Below are 14,166 nucleotides of genomic sequence, written 5' to 3'. Positions count from 1 at the left end.
GCTTGCTAGTCTGGCGGTGCTCAAGCACAAACTACACACTTGCACACCCACAGTTAAGGAGCTAAGGGCGCTAGAACGTAGAAGGCTCCTGTGGGGATCAACTAATAAATATAACAAGCAGCACGCAGCCCCACTAGGCAACCAAGAATTGTGAGTAAAGCAAGGTACCCTCTCTTCTAACAAAATTGCAAGGATTATTTACAAAGGGCAATGCCCACAGAGGCAAGTGTGGGGCACACAGGCTGCCTTGCCAGCCTACAGGCTCTGGGCTCAGCAGCCCTCACCTATGCTATGGCATACGATGTGTCACTTGGGGGACACACTGGACAAGAGATCAGGTGTCAGATTCTCAGATCCCTCCTCTGGAAATGCACAAAACTGACAACAGGATCACCCAAAGGCTTAAGTCGAGCACCCAAGCCAGGGTCACTGGTAGCAGCTCTTCTAGGTGTGCAAGAATTTAAGAGGGGTGCAAAATTCATCATTTATGTTAGGGTCGGGGAAACACTGTCTCCGTGCCCAACAACAGGAAGAGGGGAAAATAAGCTGTCAGGACCCTCTGCTTACAGAAGATAAATAAATCCACCAGGGACAGCCGAGGCTGCACGGTTCCCAGAGGCAGCACACACAGGGCTGGCGCGATCAGATCACAAGGTGTCCTGACCACCCAAGACCTGGCTCACAGGAATCACTTCCTACCTCAGCTTCCACCCCTTCTACCTTAAGTTTAAAAATAATTTTTTTTTATTATTTAAACAGAAAAAAAAACAGACAGGGGCCAGGAGTTTGGCCTAGTGGTAGAGTGCTTGCCTAGCATGCACAAAGACCCGGGTTCAATTCCTTGGTACCACATACATAGCAAAAAGCCAGAAGTGGTGCTGAGGCTCAAGTGGTAGAGCTCTAGCCTTGAGAAAGTCCAAGGACAGTGCTCAGGCCCTGAGCTCAAGCCCAGGACTGGCAAAAAAAAAAAAAAAAAAAAAAGTAAAACTCAGGTGTCAATTCATCCTAAGAAGATCAGGTGGCTTCTGTCTCCAGGTGTGGGGCACGGAAGGTGCCGGGCTGACTGGACCATGGGCCCAGGGACCTCACGGCTCTCCCTACCCTTGCTCCTTCCCGCACTCTTTCTGTGCCTCAGCACTACACACCGTCCTCAGAGAGAGAGGAAGCAGAGTCAGCTGAACCCTTGGAGACACAGTGATGAGGACAGGAGACAGACAAGCAATGACATGCTGACACCGCAGGATCCCCAGCATAGCCCTGGAGGGTCAGGAAGGTCAGAACAGCAGCAGCCACCACCCGCTGAGTCCTCACCACCACAGTCCCCATGGGGGATGGCCATGCACTGTCCCCCCCTCACCCCAAGGATGGTCATCACTGTCATCCTCATGGATTGGAGACTCTGAGTCACAGGTGGGCAGTGGAGCCAAGATTACGGGAGGAGGGAGGGAGGGAGGACACTCCAAAGGGAGAGAACACCTTCTCCAGGTCCAGAGAAGACCCCAGAGCTTCAAGTGAAGGAAAAGCTATGCAGGAGCTCAGACAGTGAGTGACAGGATCAGTGTCTCCATGCCCAGTGAGTAGCTATTGCTGGAATCCAAAAGGAATGGGGTCTTTGGGGACTGTAGTCTCGAGGCAGTCTCCTCCCATCTGCATCCCCAAGCTTAGGAACTCTCACCACATCACACGAGAGGTGGAAGAGGCCCAGGAGCTAAGGCAACGATTTTAGGCTCAGCTTCTGGGGTTCCCCTCGGGACACAGAGGCTTAGAGGAGCCCAAGGAGGGGCAAGGAATGAGCTTTCAATGGCAGCAAATGAAAGCAATCAGTAAGAGCTGGATTTGAATTCTAAGTGGAATAGGAAAGCACACTGGTTAACTGGTAGCAGGAACTGGGTAACAGTATCCCACCTCATCTGGCCCACCTTGAGGCCACTTGGGGGAGCCAGCCTGTCACCCTGGTGACCAAGCAGACCTGGCACCTATCCTCATCTTCAAGGGGAAGGCCACAACCTAGCAGGCTCACCCTGGAATATCCAGCACTGCAGAGTTCAGACTAGGCAGGAGGGCAAAGGATGTGGTGCTGCTGTTTCCAATTAGTGACCGAGAAGTCAAGCCACACCAGTGATGGATGGTGACCAGAGCATAGGCAGAAAAGCCACACCCTGCCATGCCGTTACCTTCATCTGCACAGCGGTGGACCCGACGAGGAGCAGAGAATCGCCATCCCAGACGTCGATCTGGAGGGTCTGCATGGCCAGGTACTGGACAAACCAGTGCTGCTCGCCTGGTTTCAGGAACCCGGGACCCACCATGTACCTCAGCTGGAAGCCAGGAGACCCTGTGTAAAGGGGCCGCAAATGAGTCAAGAATAATTGGAGCCATTTATCATCTTTACATGTTAAAGAGATTTCTGCTCTGGTCATGACTACTCATTTCTGCTTCCATCATGGCGGCAGGTAATAAACACATTAATCAAATACCTCATAAAACATCCAAATTAACAAAACCAAGAGTTGTGTTTAGAAGACCATGCTTCTTTCCAGCACAGGCAATGAGCTCCCCAGATAAGATCTATGGTTTCCACCGAGTCTTTGTAAAACAGCCCGTGATGGATGAGAGCAACGCCCAGAGGAGACACACCAGACAGTTTATTATTCCGAGCACATGGAACGTAAGGAAAAAGGCAGCCCACATCTGCTGTCAAAAGTGGGATGTGCACACGTGCATGCATACACACACGTGTGCACACATACGCAGAACTGAACCAGCGACGGCGATACATTTGCCCGGCGGGAGCTCGGGATCCCTGGCCTGCCGTGATGCAGGATGGAGACTGTCAGCTCCATGGGCTCTGTGTCACACCGCCTCTCAGCTGAGAGATGTGAACTAGACTGCAGCCCTGCCTTCATCTTCCTAAAGTGACACCATCATTAATTCTCAATTGACAAAAATGCCACTGGAATCGCCATTAGTTAAAGAGCAGAGAACAGCAATGCTGAGAAACTCATTCAAAACAGCATCTTTCCCTCTCCTATCAATAAAGGTAACGATATTTATGAAGCTCCCCTGAGCAGAGCCCTCGTCTCCAGGGAAGAGGGCAAGGGTTTGTTCATGGTCGTGCTGGCCAAGTCCCCTCTGTGACACAATCCAGCACCTCCAGGCCGACAGGTGGCTGGAAGGGATGTTATTTTGGAAAGAGAGACAACAGTGGCTGAAGACCTTGGGATGAGGGAAGGGGAATGTGCGAGGTCCCCAGGATACACCATGAGGACTGGCCACTCGGCCTGGCTCTGGTCACAGTGGGAACACGTCTACTACATGGTGACGATATGGAGACAAGTCCCAGGAACTGGCAGGTGTGTCCAGACCAAGCCACGAAGCCAGCCATTCGGAGGACTCAGAGCCTGTGGCATCTGGCAGTTAGTTCAGGACACACCCATGGTCAAACTGGAATCCTGAATCAACTTCCTGTCTTAGACGTGCATGGGCCCTGGAACTGGCTATGAACTCCAGCACCGGGTCTCACCCTAGTCATGACCCTGCTCCCACATACTGCCAGATCAGCTCATACAGAAAGGGGAGGGCTGCAGAGACAGAGAGGCACCTGCTCTTCTCCATCCTGGCCTCAGCATCCCCTATGTAGCAGGCATATCCCGGGTCTTAGGGGCTTCTGTGAGCCTATGTGTGCCAGCTGGATCCCCCTCTTCACGGCCAGCCCCTCCCATCATCACAGCAATGCACCCTGGCTGCCAGAACCTCCCGCTAGCCATTCACTCAGCAGAGGCTTTGCCTGGAACACACAGGGAATTCTGGTCCTGCTGGTGTGGCACTCGGGTTCTGAGGCAAGGCTGATGGTGAACTTGAGAGCACACGTACTGAGGGCTCGGAGGGCAATGCAGGCCTGGGCTAAGGACTTCAAGAGCATGCAAGCCTGGGCTGTGGGGGCTGAGAACTCTGAGGCATATGCAGGCCTGGGCTGCCCGGTGTGCAATCCCAGGCTGCTGAGAACAGGCCCTCATCTCTCCCCAGGGCAGAAGCTGCGCCCAACAGCACTACTCAAGCACCTACCCAGCATATGGCTCCCCTGCACAGAAGCTGTGGTGTTGCCAACCATATGTGTACTAGCAAGAAGCCCAGCAAGCAGAGAACCTTGCTCTACAAGCTCCTGGTCCGCTGCTGCAGCCTCTTGGCCTCCTCACCCAGGCCCAGGCCCAAGTTCAAGTCTGGGTGGTTCCTCTGACCATACTCCACTGTACCTTCACAGCTTACAAACACCTTCTCTCTGTGCAAGCATGCACAACTCCCTTGAGTGACAGACACTTCACACTATCAACTCTAACAGCTCTGAGTGTCTGTAAAACAAAAGATGCAGCCGTCCAGAGGTGCTGAAGAACAGTAAGAATGAACAACAGGCAAGGAAGGACGCGCAAGACCACAGCAGCTAACACAGAAGGCAGGGCACCCGCACTGTACCCCGATAATACAGGACCCATCTTTTCAGATGCAGTGGGAACATGGATATGATGTACCAAACCACAAAGGAAATCTAAATATACTCCATAAAGTAATTTTACAAGTAATATTCTTTAACCACATGCACAGAACGAGAAATTATTTTTTAATACTGAAACAAATTCATAACATAATCATAAATGTCTATGTTAAAGGGAAAATACAACCAAAACAATTCTTCCAAAATATAACAATAACATCACATGGTGACTCATACCTGTAATCCCAGATATGTGGGAAGAAAAAGGGTAGCGAGTTCAAGGCCAGCCTAGTCAAAAACAAAATACAACCAAAAGTGCAAAGGGTGTGGCTCCGATGGCAAAGGTCCTACCTAGGAAGTGCCAGGCCCTGGGTTTGAGCCCTAGTGCCACAAAAGAAATATTGGTAACAATATTCACAAAGCATTCATCAAAAGAATTTCAACATTTTCCTTATACTTTGTGTGTATGTGTATGAGATAAGGTCTCTGTGGCATCTAGGCTGGTCTCAAATTCACAGGCTCACATGATCTACCCACATCAGCCTCCCACACTGCTGGGACCACACGCATACAATGCCTCAGAGTTCAATGCTAGGGACTGACTCAGACCAGACCTAAACCCAGAACTCAAGGCAGGGCCATAAAAAAAGAAAAAATACTATAAATTGAAATTGGTGTGACTCTGGTTGTGAGAGGAGAAACTTTTTTTTTTTTTTTTTTGCCAGTCCTGGGGTTTAAACTCAGGGCCTGAGCACTGTCCTTGGGCTTTCTCAAGGCTAGGGCTCTACCATTTGAGCCACAGCACCACTTTGGCTTTTTTCCATGTATGTGGTACTGAGGAATTGAACCTAGGTTTTCGTGCATGCCAGGCAAGCCTAGGCCAAACTCCCGGCCTTAGGAGAAACGTTTTTGTACCAACAACCTGATCTTACTTACTGTACAATGCTAGTGATTGGAAATGGCTTGTCCTGATGTGAAAATCTTTATGACGGTAGATTCTATTCATATACTTCAGAGACTGAAAACAGTTCTACAGAAGGAAGAAACTAGAAGACATAAGTGACATGTAGCTGGGTTATGGTCATAGCAACTTTCAAGCAAAACTATAGGAGAATGAGACTGCCTTTATCATCTAGGTGACTTCTGCCTAGTTAATAATATTGTGAGATGAAACAACAACAACAACAAAAAAAAGAAAATTCAGAGCTGAGGACTGTGGTTCAAAGCCAGCCTGGGCAGGAAAGTCTGTGACACTCTCATCTCCAATTAACTATCAAAAAAGCCACAGTGGTGGCTCACACCTGTAAACCTCGCTATTCAAGAGGCTGAGATCTGAAGATCAAGATTCAAAGCCAGCACGAAAAGGACCTGAGATTCTTATCTCCAGTTAACCTCCAGAAAATGGGAAGTGGGACTTGGTTCAAGGGTAGGACGGTAGCCTAGAGCTGAAGAGCTCAGGGACAGTGCCCAGGCCTAGTTCAAGCCCCGTGACCCACAAAAACAAACAAACAAAAAAAGCCGCAGTGGAGCTGTGGCTTAAGTGGTAAAGCACAAGCATTGAGCAAAAAAGCTCAGGGACATCCTCCAGGCCTGAGTTCAATCCCCAGGACCAGCACAAAAAGGAACGCAAAAGGAAAGAAAGGTCACACAATGAAAGAAGATACAAAGATTGGATTCATTAGTGTCATGCGAGAACTGCGAATTAAGACAATAACGAGATACCACTACAGACCTCCTGGGATGGCGGAAGTACTGGCAATAACACTACTGTGAGGCATCATGAGAAGAAAAGGAAGGGCACAGGAGCTGGTTAGGGCCATGAAGTGATTCCACAGGACACAATAATGACAGGTGCATGCCGAGCTGCATGTGCCAGACTCAGGCTGTGCGCGTGTACGTGCATGTACAATGCTTGGGGACCCCTGATAGGAATTCATGCTCTGCACACATCCTATCAGCTCAGCTCATCAAATGTGATGTGGCCAGCCGGTGTGAGACCCTAATTAAGAGGGGACACTGTGGGGATGGGGGTCTATGTGGGAACTCTGTATGAGTACTGAATTGTATCATTCAGTTTTTGGTAGTCCTTTCTATTTTGATTTGTTTTCACTGACTCATCATTCATTAGAAGTATGTTGAATTTTTTCAATTTTATTGTCAGGGTGATATACAGAGGGGTTATAGTTGCACGCATACGGTAGTGAGGACATTTCTTCTCAAACACTGCACCGCCTCCCACACTTTTCTACTCCTACCAAGTTCCTCCCCACCTCACAAAGTTGTAGCATTCATTTCCAACATACTGTCTTGTGAATATGGCTGTTACACTCGTTCACCCTTTATCCTTTGACTCACCATTCTGTTGTTTCCCCTTTCCTTCTCTAACTCAAATAAACATATATACAGTAGACCAGGTACCAAAAGCATATACAGCGACAATAAGAGATAAACCACCGGGGAAAAATATGAAAGGGGAAAAAAAAAAAACTTCACCTAGTACATTAAATACACACACACAGAGACAGAGAGAGAAACTTCTTATTTCTATATCCTGGAATTCATCTCGATTAGTATCATCTTATATGGTCATATGTACATAGCTACTGAGATACTGTGATCCTCTACTAGGAGACTCCTAGATATATAACAGATATTACAAATGAGGGAAATCATGGAGTCTATGTTTCTTTGGTTCTGGCTTACTTCACTTAATATTATTTTATACAATTCTTTCCATTTCATTACAAACAGGACAATGTCGTCTTTCTGATGGCAGCATAGAATTCCATTGTGAATATATACCACATTTTCTTGATCCATTCATCTACTAAGGTGCATCTGGGTTGGTTCTATCTCTTAGCTATGGTAAATAATGCTGCAATGAACATGCTGGGTCATAGAGGATTGCTGGGTCATAGGGAAGCTCTACGCTCAGTATTTTGAGAAACCTATATACTGCCTTCCAGAGTGGTTGCACAAGTTTACACTCCCACCAACAGTACAGTAGCATTCCCTTCTGGGCATATCCCCGCCCGCATCTGTTATTAAATTTCTAGATAATGACCATTCTAACTGGAGTGAGATGGAATCACAGTGTTGTTCTAATTTGCATTTCTTTTATGGCCAGAGACATTGAGCATTTCTTCAGGTGTCTCTTGGCATTCTTATTTCCTCTCCACGTAAGTTTCTCTTTAAGTCTTTAGCCTAGTTTTTAATGAGTTGGTTGTTTCTTTGAGGGTTTGTTTTAGAGGGATTTAATTTTTGGGGTTCTAAGTATAGTTTAGATATGAGGCCCTTGTCTGTTGTATGGCTGGTGAAGATCTTCTCCCTTCTCCCAAATAGCATCTCAAACAATTTGTGAGAAAGAGATGAATCTCTGACCTGGGGCTTAATGGTCAGAGAATACTATCAAATTAGATTTGATACTGATTTCCTTCATGCTGACTGATACCAGCTTGGTGGCCTAAACCAATATCAGCAGTTTTTATAAATTTTCAGGTATGCTTGAAAATAAGGCATACTCTGTAACTGGAGATAGAGTTCTCGAAAATCCATCTGTCTTAAACATACTTTGTAACGAGCAGTCTCATTAATTTGCTTGAGTGCTGTGTCAGAATCACCTGGGACTGTGGGTTTTCCCATTTCTCTTCACATATCCATCAGTTTTCCCATCTTGAAGCTATGCCTATTTGAAGCTCGTGGATTCAGAATTGCTCTCCTGTTAAAATTATTCTCTGGGTTATTATTTAACAGTCTCCTTTACCCGTGATACTGCTCTCAAGGGCGGTCTCTTTTGTCTGATGCAACCAGGCTACTTCCTTTTGAGGTCAGAATTTAAAGGTAATTTTCCCTCAAGCTGCTGTCCGCTCTGAAGGCCTTTGGATCAGCCAGTCCCTTATAGCCAACAACAGGAAAAAAAGATCATCAATAAACAAACATCATTCCAGGGCTATTTCTACCCACTGTAGTTCAAATCCCTCTGTTTACAATGGCCAGGGGGTGGGAGAGGGCTGCAGCCCCCCCGACTGGGGGGATGCCCTAAATAAACTACCTCAGTGTGACCACATGGCTGAAGAGCAGAAGTTCAGTTATGGAAGCATCTGCTGACCAGAGAGAGGGTTGCAAAGCAGGATGTAAACTTGTGCCCCACCTCAGGAAAATACATGGCCCACACGTTGTGTGTGATGGTTGCCATTTACCAGGGAAAGAAACACCAGACTTCAGGGCGCTGGAAACGCTTGCCAAGAACAAAAACATAAGCATGGTCCCTCATCCAACTCCCAAGAAAAAAGGGAACGGAAGACCCTTCACTCCAGAAACAGAAGCAGAAGCCAGGGACTCTCTAGGACCAGAGAGCAACTCTGACAAAGCAATTAAGCAAGGACCAGAGAAGGTGGTGCCACTGGTGAAACACCGGCTGGGGCAAGACTCTGCCCCACTGCAACAGACAGGCCTGAGGTCTTAGCAAAAAGTCATGAAGTTGGGGGCAGAGGAACAGATGGATATGGTCATTATATGCAACATACACATAAGAACATGGAACCGCATCATTTGAGGGGGAGAACTGATAAAGATGCATGGAACCATAACTTGGCTTACTGAGTTGAGACCCCTTTATACAACTACCCAGATAACAACAAAAGAAAGAAAAAGGTTTTAAAGTTAGGTATCAAGGAAATCTTAACAATGGCAAGATGAATATTAAGAATTAAGTTAAAAAAATTTAGGTGCATTATTACTGAATGTTAGCTTTTTGGAGAGCTAGAGGAAAACATTTGCAAATGAAATTACCCTGTCTGGAATGTGAGTGGAGGCTCTGGGCAGGTAAGGCACCGCCAGCCAGTGCTAAAGCTGAGCGCCCGTGCACCGACCAATCGTGCATGCCGTGTTGTATGGCAAACTTCTTGTTAATTGTGATGTTCACACCCACCTCAGCAGAGACATTCCAACACTGTCGCAGAAGCACTCACCAGCATCCGAGGAGCCATCTTTGTGAATGGGAACGAGGACATGGGACAGGGAGCTAGAGGGAGTCTTCCCAGCCCCCTCCAACTTGATCAGCTGTAGTCGTGGCGTTGTCTCGGGTGGGAAGCGGTAGAATTGGAAGGTGAAATACACAGTCTTTGGCCATGGTGCTCCGTGGTAGTCCTGGGCCACTCTGAATTCAACAATGGCTCTGAATTAATCTCGCATCCGCAGCAGCACATAGCTGTGGCACTTGCAGGGACACAGTGCAGTCACCGTGGCTCCCAAGTGGCCACGGTCAACAGTGGGACCAGCTTCCTGTGCGCTCAGCGGCCAACCACAATGACCACCCTGGAAAGGCTGTTCTTGGAGCCACACTAATGCAGGAAAATTGGCAACCACAGTCCCTATTTTAATTAAGGACAGAAAACTGGGCAAAGCACGTTTCCAGCACCTAGAATGGTTCTGTGTGCCCCAGCCAAGATAAAGCCTAAGCAGATGGCTTTTCCAAGGTTTCCTACACATACAAAAAGAAAAGGTAACTATATAAGGAAACGGATAACTCTGATTTGACACTACACATTGAATATATGTATCATCAGCCTGTGTTCCCATAGGTATATACAATTGTCCATTAAATACGTATTTTTTATGAGCTCGGGGATTTAGCACAGTAGATGAGCATTTGCTGAGTTCTGACTCCAGCATCCAAAAATAATAAACAGGTAAAAAGACCAAAGAAACATTTTTATTTTATTTATTTATTATTTATTATTTTTGCTCAAGGGTAGCACCACTTTCAGCTTTTTCTGTGCATGTGGTACCCAGGACTTTGTGCATGCTAAGGCAAACACTCTATCACTAGGCCAAACTCCTGGCCCTATTTTATTTCTGTGCTGGTACTAGGGCTTGAACTCAGAACCTCTTCCTATCTCTTAGCTTTTTCACTAAACACTGTCGACCACCTCTTGAGCCGTACCTCTACTTCGACCTTTTTGGTGATGAATTAAGAGTTAAAAATTTCCTACATTTATCTCCTAGGCTGGCTCTGAAGCTCAGTCCTCAGATCTCAGCCTCTTAGTTAGCTAGAATTACAGGCATGAACCATTAGTAACTGACTTCCATTTAAAAACTTGAAAATTATTCACTTTTAAAGCAGACAGCACTGCCTAATCTAGCAAAACTTGAGCAGGGAGGGCTCTCTGAGGGAAGACCTATAGCACAACCGCTCTTTGGCGCAAGAAGGCAACAGACAGGAAATCAAGTCCCTACCTGCTGAAGGCAAGAAACTGAAGCACTATCTCATTGCTGTGCAGGCGATCGGATTCCTCCTTCTGAGGGTGAAACCTCACGGGCTCTGCGGGATTGACAGCTTCGACTGGCTGCTTGCTGGCATCGAGGATCTCAGGAAAGCCAGAGGACTGCAGGAGAACCATGGCGGCTCTTGAGATCTGGCTTCCAGAGCTGAAACACAAACACTCCTGAGCCCAGCTGCCAGGAGAGGATGGGGACATGGCTGGCCTGTCCTCACCTCCCTGCCAAAGGCTGCTGGTCAGTCAGTCAGTGGCAGTGATGGCCCAGCCCCAGTTCAGACCCATCCCTCCCCGGGCCCAACCTCACCTCCTGGTCTGGGCCCCCACAACAATGGGGGCATGCAAAGGGGTGAAGGGCAGCTCCTGCAAGGTGTCAGCAACGGGGGCTTCCAAGACCAAGGAAGTCTGGCTCAGGTCAGCCTCCAGGTGAGAGATCCCGCCCTCCAATGGGAATGCCTGCCAGACAACGGGAAGGTGAGGGCTCTAAGTGAGGGCAGCAAGGCCTCAGCCTTGATGGAGCACAAGGCTTGGATCTGAGAGGACTGAGCTGTGAGCCCAAGTGATAAGACGGGCCTGGTTACATTTCAATTATTGGTCAAAAATGAGTGGTTCTATCATGAGTATGTCCCATGCAATACTTGACATATTGAAAAATTGTTTGTTACAGCTAGTGCATCTGGGGCCAGAGGCTTGACTCAGCCTCCACTGATACATCAACTAGCTCCTCCTTTCATGTAGGCCCAGACTAGTTAACTCTTAGCTCAGATAGATCAAACCTAAATCAAGCACTGGGCCAAGAACTGAGGCCACAGTCTTGTCTCTCAGACAAGGCAGTAGTGGATGTCTTAAGGGCAGAGAAAGCAGTGCCCCACTCCACCCCAGCTCAGCCCACCAATGTCCCTGCCACCTAACCAAGGGCCAGACAGTGGTTATGAGAAGTGAGCAAAGGCACTTACTGCCTGGGAGCCATCTGGGAGCTCAGGAGGGGACTTGGCTAGGAGAAGTGGAGCAGGGGATTTCGGGGAGGCTGCCAGCTGGGAAAGGGACAACTGGAAGACAAGAGAGTTCAAGTGAGGCACCTGTCACACAATGGGCATCCCCAATGCAAGCCTGTGTACAGGCACACATGCTCGGGAGGGCACACACACACCACCACCACCAACAACAAAAACTCAAGGGAATGGAGGACAACTGGGTACCCTGAGGCAGGAATAAGTGGTGCCTGCGGTCTCCTGGCAGTGGCTGCTCTGGAACCCAGAACCATTCTCAAATTTCCTATACTCCAGTTACAGAGCTCTGAGTTTTTACATTTGAATGTAAAAACGCAGTTCATGGGGAAAGAGAACAGAAACAGAGTCTCAGCCACGTGGACGGGCTCCATCCAACTCCAGCGCCTGGGACTCTGCCACAGGTCACTGCTGAGGCAGTGAGCACCCGGTGATCAACATGAGCCAAGGACAGGTGGCTCAGGACGGCTCCTTCTCCACAATTCCTGTCACATGGAAAGCCTTGCATATAAAGGTTTACATTTGTATTTTAGAAAATGAATGCTGCTGTACATAGGCTTGTGTGGGGGCACGGGAACCAAACATGTGTGTCATCTGTGCACGCTGCCCGGTATGTCCACTGTCAGTAAGGCCAGCTGGCCCAGAAATGGAGGCAGTAGGTGAAGACAGGGGGACGGGGAGGTGGGAGCAAGGGGGCACCCTTCAGCCTAGCGGCATCTCCAGGGAGCAGGGGAAATCTTTACAGTGTTCGGTTTCCCTCCAACCCCACAGGTGCCAGTGAGCCGTCTCTGCTGTGTTTCCTGAACACTCTGGATGAGGCCTAGAGATGGCCCAGGGCACACACACTTCACCAGACCCAGTTTCTAATCTGCAGTCACAGCTGGGGACAACCTGGCTATTGAATGTCTCTATTTTTCTAGAAACCCCATTGCTAGAGTGGCACTGGCAGACAATATTACCAAGATAAACAAGCCTATGGGGCTGAAGTCACTAGAGCCAGAAGTGACACCTGGTGACTCAGGATCTGAGTGGCAATACGGGAGCATCCAAGCCTGCAGAACTGCCACCTGCAACACTAGAACAGGCATTCTTCCCATGCAGAGAACCCCAGCACTCAGGTGAGTGATGGCCGACAGATTTCAAGTCTGTCGGCTATGGCCCAGAATCCCACAGGGATGGCTGCTGCCAGAGCCACCAAAGATCTTTGGTGGCTCTGGGCACCGCTGCCCCTGCCCCCTTTCCTGGCCAAGTCAGTCTGGGAAAGGAAAGAGGTAAAGATCTCAGGAAGTCAAACCAAGGCCACCACTCCTGAGCAGTCTCACCATCTGACAGTTTCCAGGAGAATAGAGTATTTTCAGAGTGTTGAAACATGCCTTCGATGGCAAAGCAGAAGCGCATTATGAGTCGTAGGAAGCTGCCACGCTAACAGCCTGGTGCGGTGAGGCAGTCAGCATGTTAGGCCAGTCTGTGGAACAGGGCACCCCCCACAGCCAGGGGCCTCCAGCCTTAGGGGCACGGATGAGGCCTAAGGGCATTTAAAGAGGCAGGGTCCTTTCTTGCCCCCAAAGCTCTCCAGTCCTCTCAGGTGGCCCTGCCTGGCCTGGACTTACCCCTGGTCCCACAGGCGAGTCCTGGGTGGCAGCGAGAACCTGGGATGCTGATGCAGGCAGGCCTGAGGGAAACACAAGGCGGCATCAGACACTGCGGGGCCAGGGCTGAGCCGCAGGGCAGTTATGCTCAAGGCGCTTCTCCACCCCACCTGCAATGGGCGTGTGGCAGCTCAGATACGGCCCCAAATGTGGGCCACAGCTCCTCCGAGCACGTGCCCAGAGAGGGGACCTGAGCAAGGCTGCTGCAGGCCTAGCCTCCTCCCTTGTGGGCCACACGGTCTTGTGATGTGACAGGCAAGTGAGATGTGAGGCCTCCTGGAGACTAAGCTCTCCGATGAGCTCAGGCCGTCGTCTTCTGGCCCTGGGAGAACTGACTCTGAGGTTCACCAGGCCTAGCAGCACCAGGGCTGCCGACACAGCAGACACTGCAGAGGATGCAGCTAGGCTAGCCCTCTACTCCCTGCTTAACAGGGCACCACTCACTCACAGCGCAGGTGTTGGAGGCAGAGTCCAGTGTGTCCCAGAGGGAGGGGCTGAGAGGAACCTTTGACCTCGGAAAAGCCGCACACACCGGCTGCCCCATGACAGCACAGAGGCCAAAGGAGGGCAGGCCAATTTGTCCCTGCACATCACCGGCAGCCATGCATCATCTCAGTCATTTCACAGGTGCCACCATCTGCTCTCACCACCAAGGCTACTACCTCCTGTCCAGGGTGGCCAGCATGCAATATGAGTCGTGGGTACTAGCCTGTGGGTGACCTGTCTGGTGCCCTTAAAAGGTT

The 14,166-nt window shown here is 49.2% G+C and overlaps 1 protein-coding gene across 1 annotated transcript in view; it reads right to left on the bottom strand.

Moving 5' to 3' along the window:
• Positions 1 to 14,166, bottom strand: part of Nphp4 (nephrocystin 4) — an 88,974-nt gene that overhangs the window by 18,269 nt on the left and 56,539 nt on the right. The window contains exons 12-17 of the mRNA XM_090335965.1: positions 13,385 to 13,446; positions 11,724 to 11,816; positions 11,075 to 11,223; positions 10,727 to 10,918; positions 9,460 to 9,647; positions 2,175 to 2,335 (exon numbers count right to left, since the gene is read on the bottom strand). Of these exons, the coding sequence (XP_090192091.1) occupies positions 2,175 to 2,335; positions 9,460 to 9,647; positions 10,727 to 10,918; positions 11,075 to 11,223; positions 11,724 to 11,816; positions 13,385 to 13,446 (845 nt within the window). The remainder of the gene's footprint in view (positions 1 to 2,174; positions 2,336 to 9,459; positions 9,648 to 10,726; positions 10,919 to 11,074; positions 11,224 to 11,723; positions 11,817 to 13,384; positions 13,447 to 14,166) is intronic.

Source organism: Megascapheus bottae, chromosome 6, assembly GCF_031878675.1.
Source record: "Megascapheus bottae isolate mThoBot1 chromosome 6, mThoBot2.hap1, whole genome shotgun sequence".
Classification (NCBI taxonomy): Eukaryota; Metazoa; Chordata; class Mammalia; order Rodentia; family Geomyidae; genus Megascapheus; species Megascapheus bottae.
The sequence above is the reverse complement of the archived record's forward strand: the minus strand, read 5'-3'. Positions and strand labels throughout refer to the sequence as shown.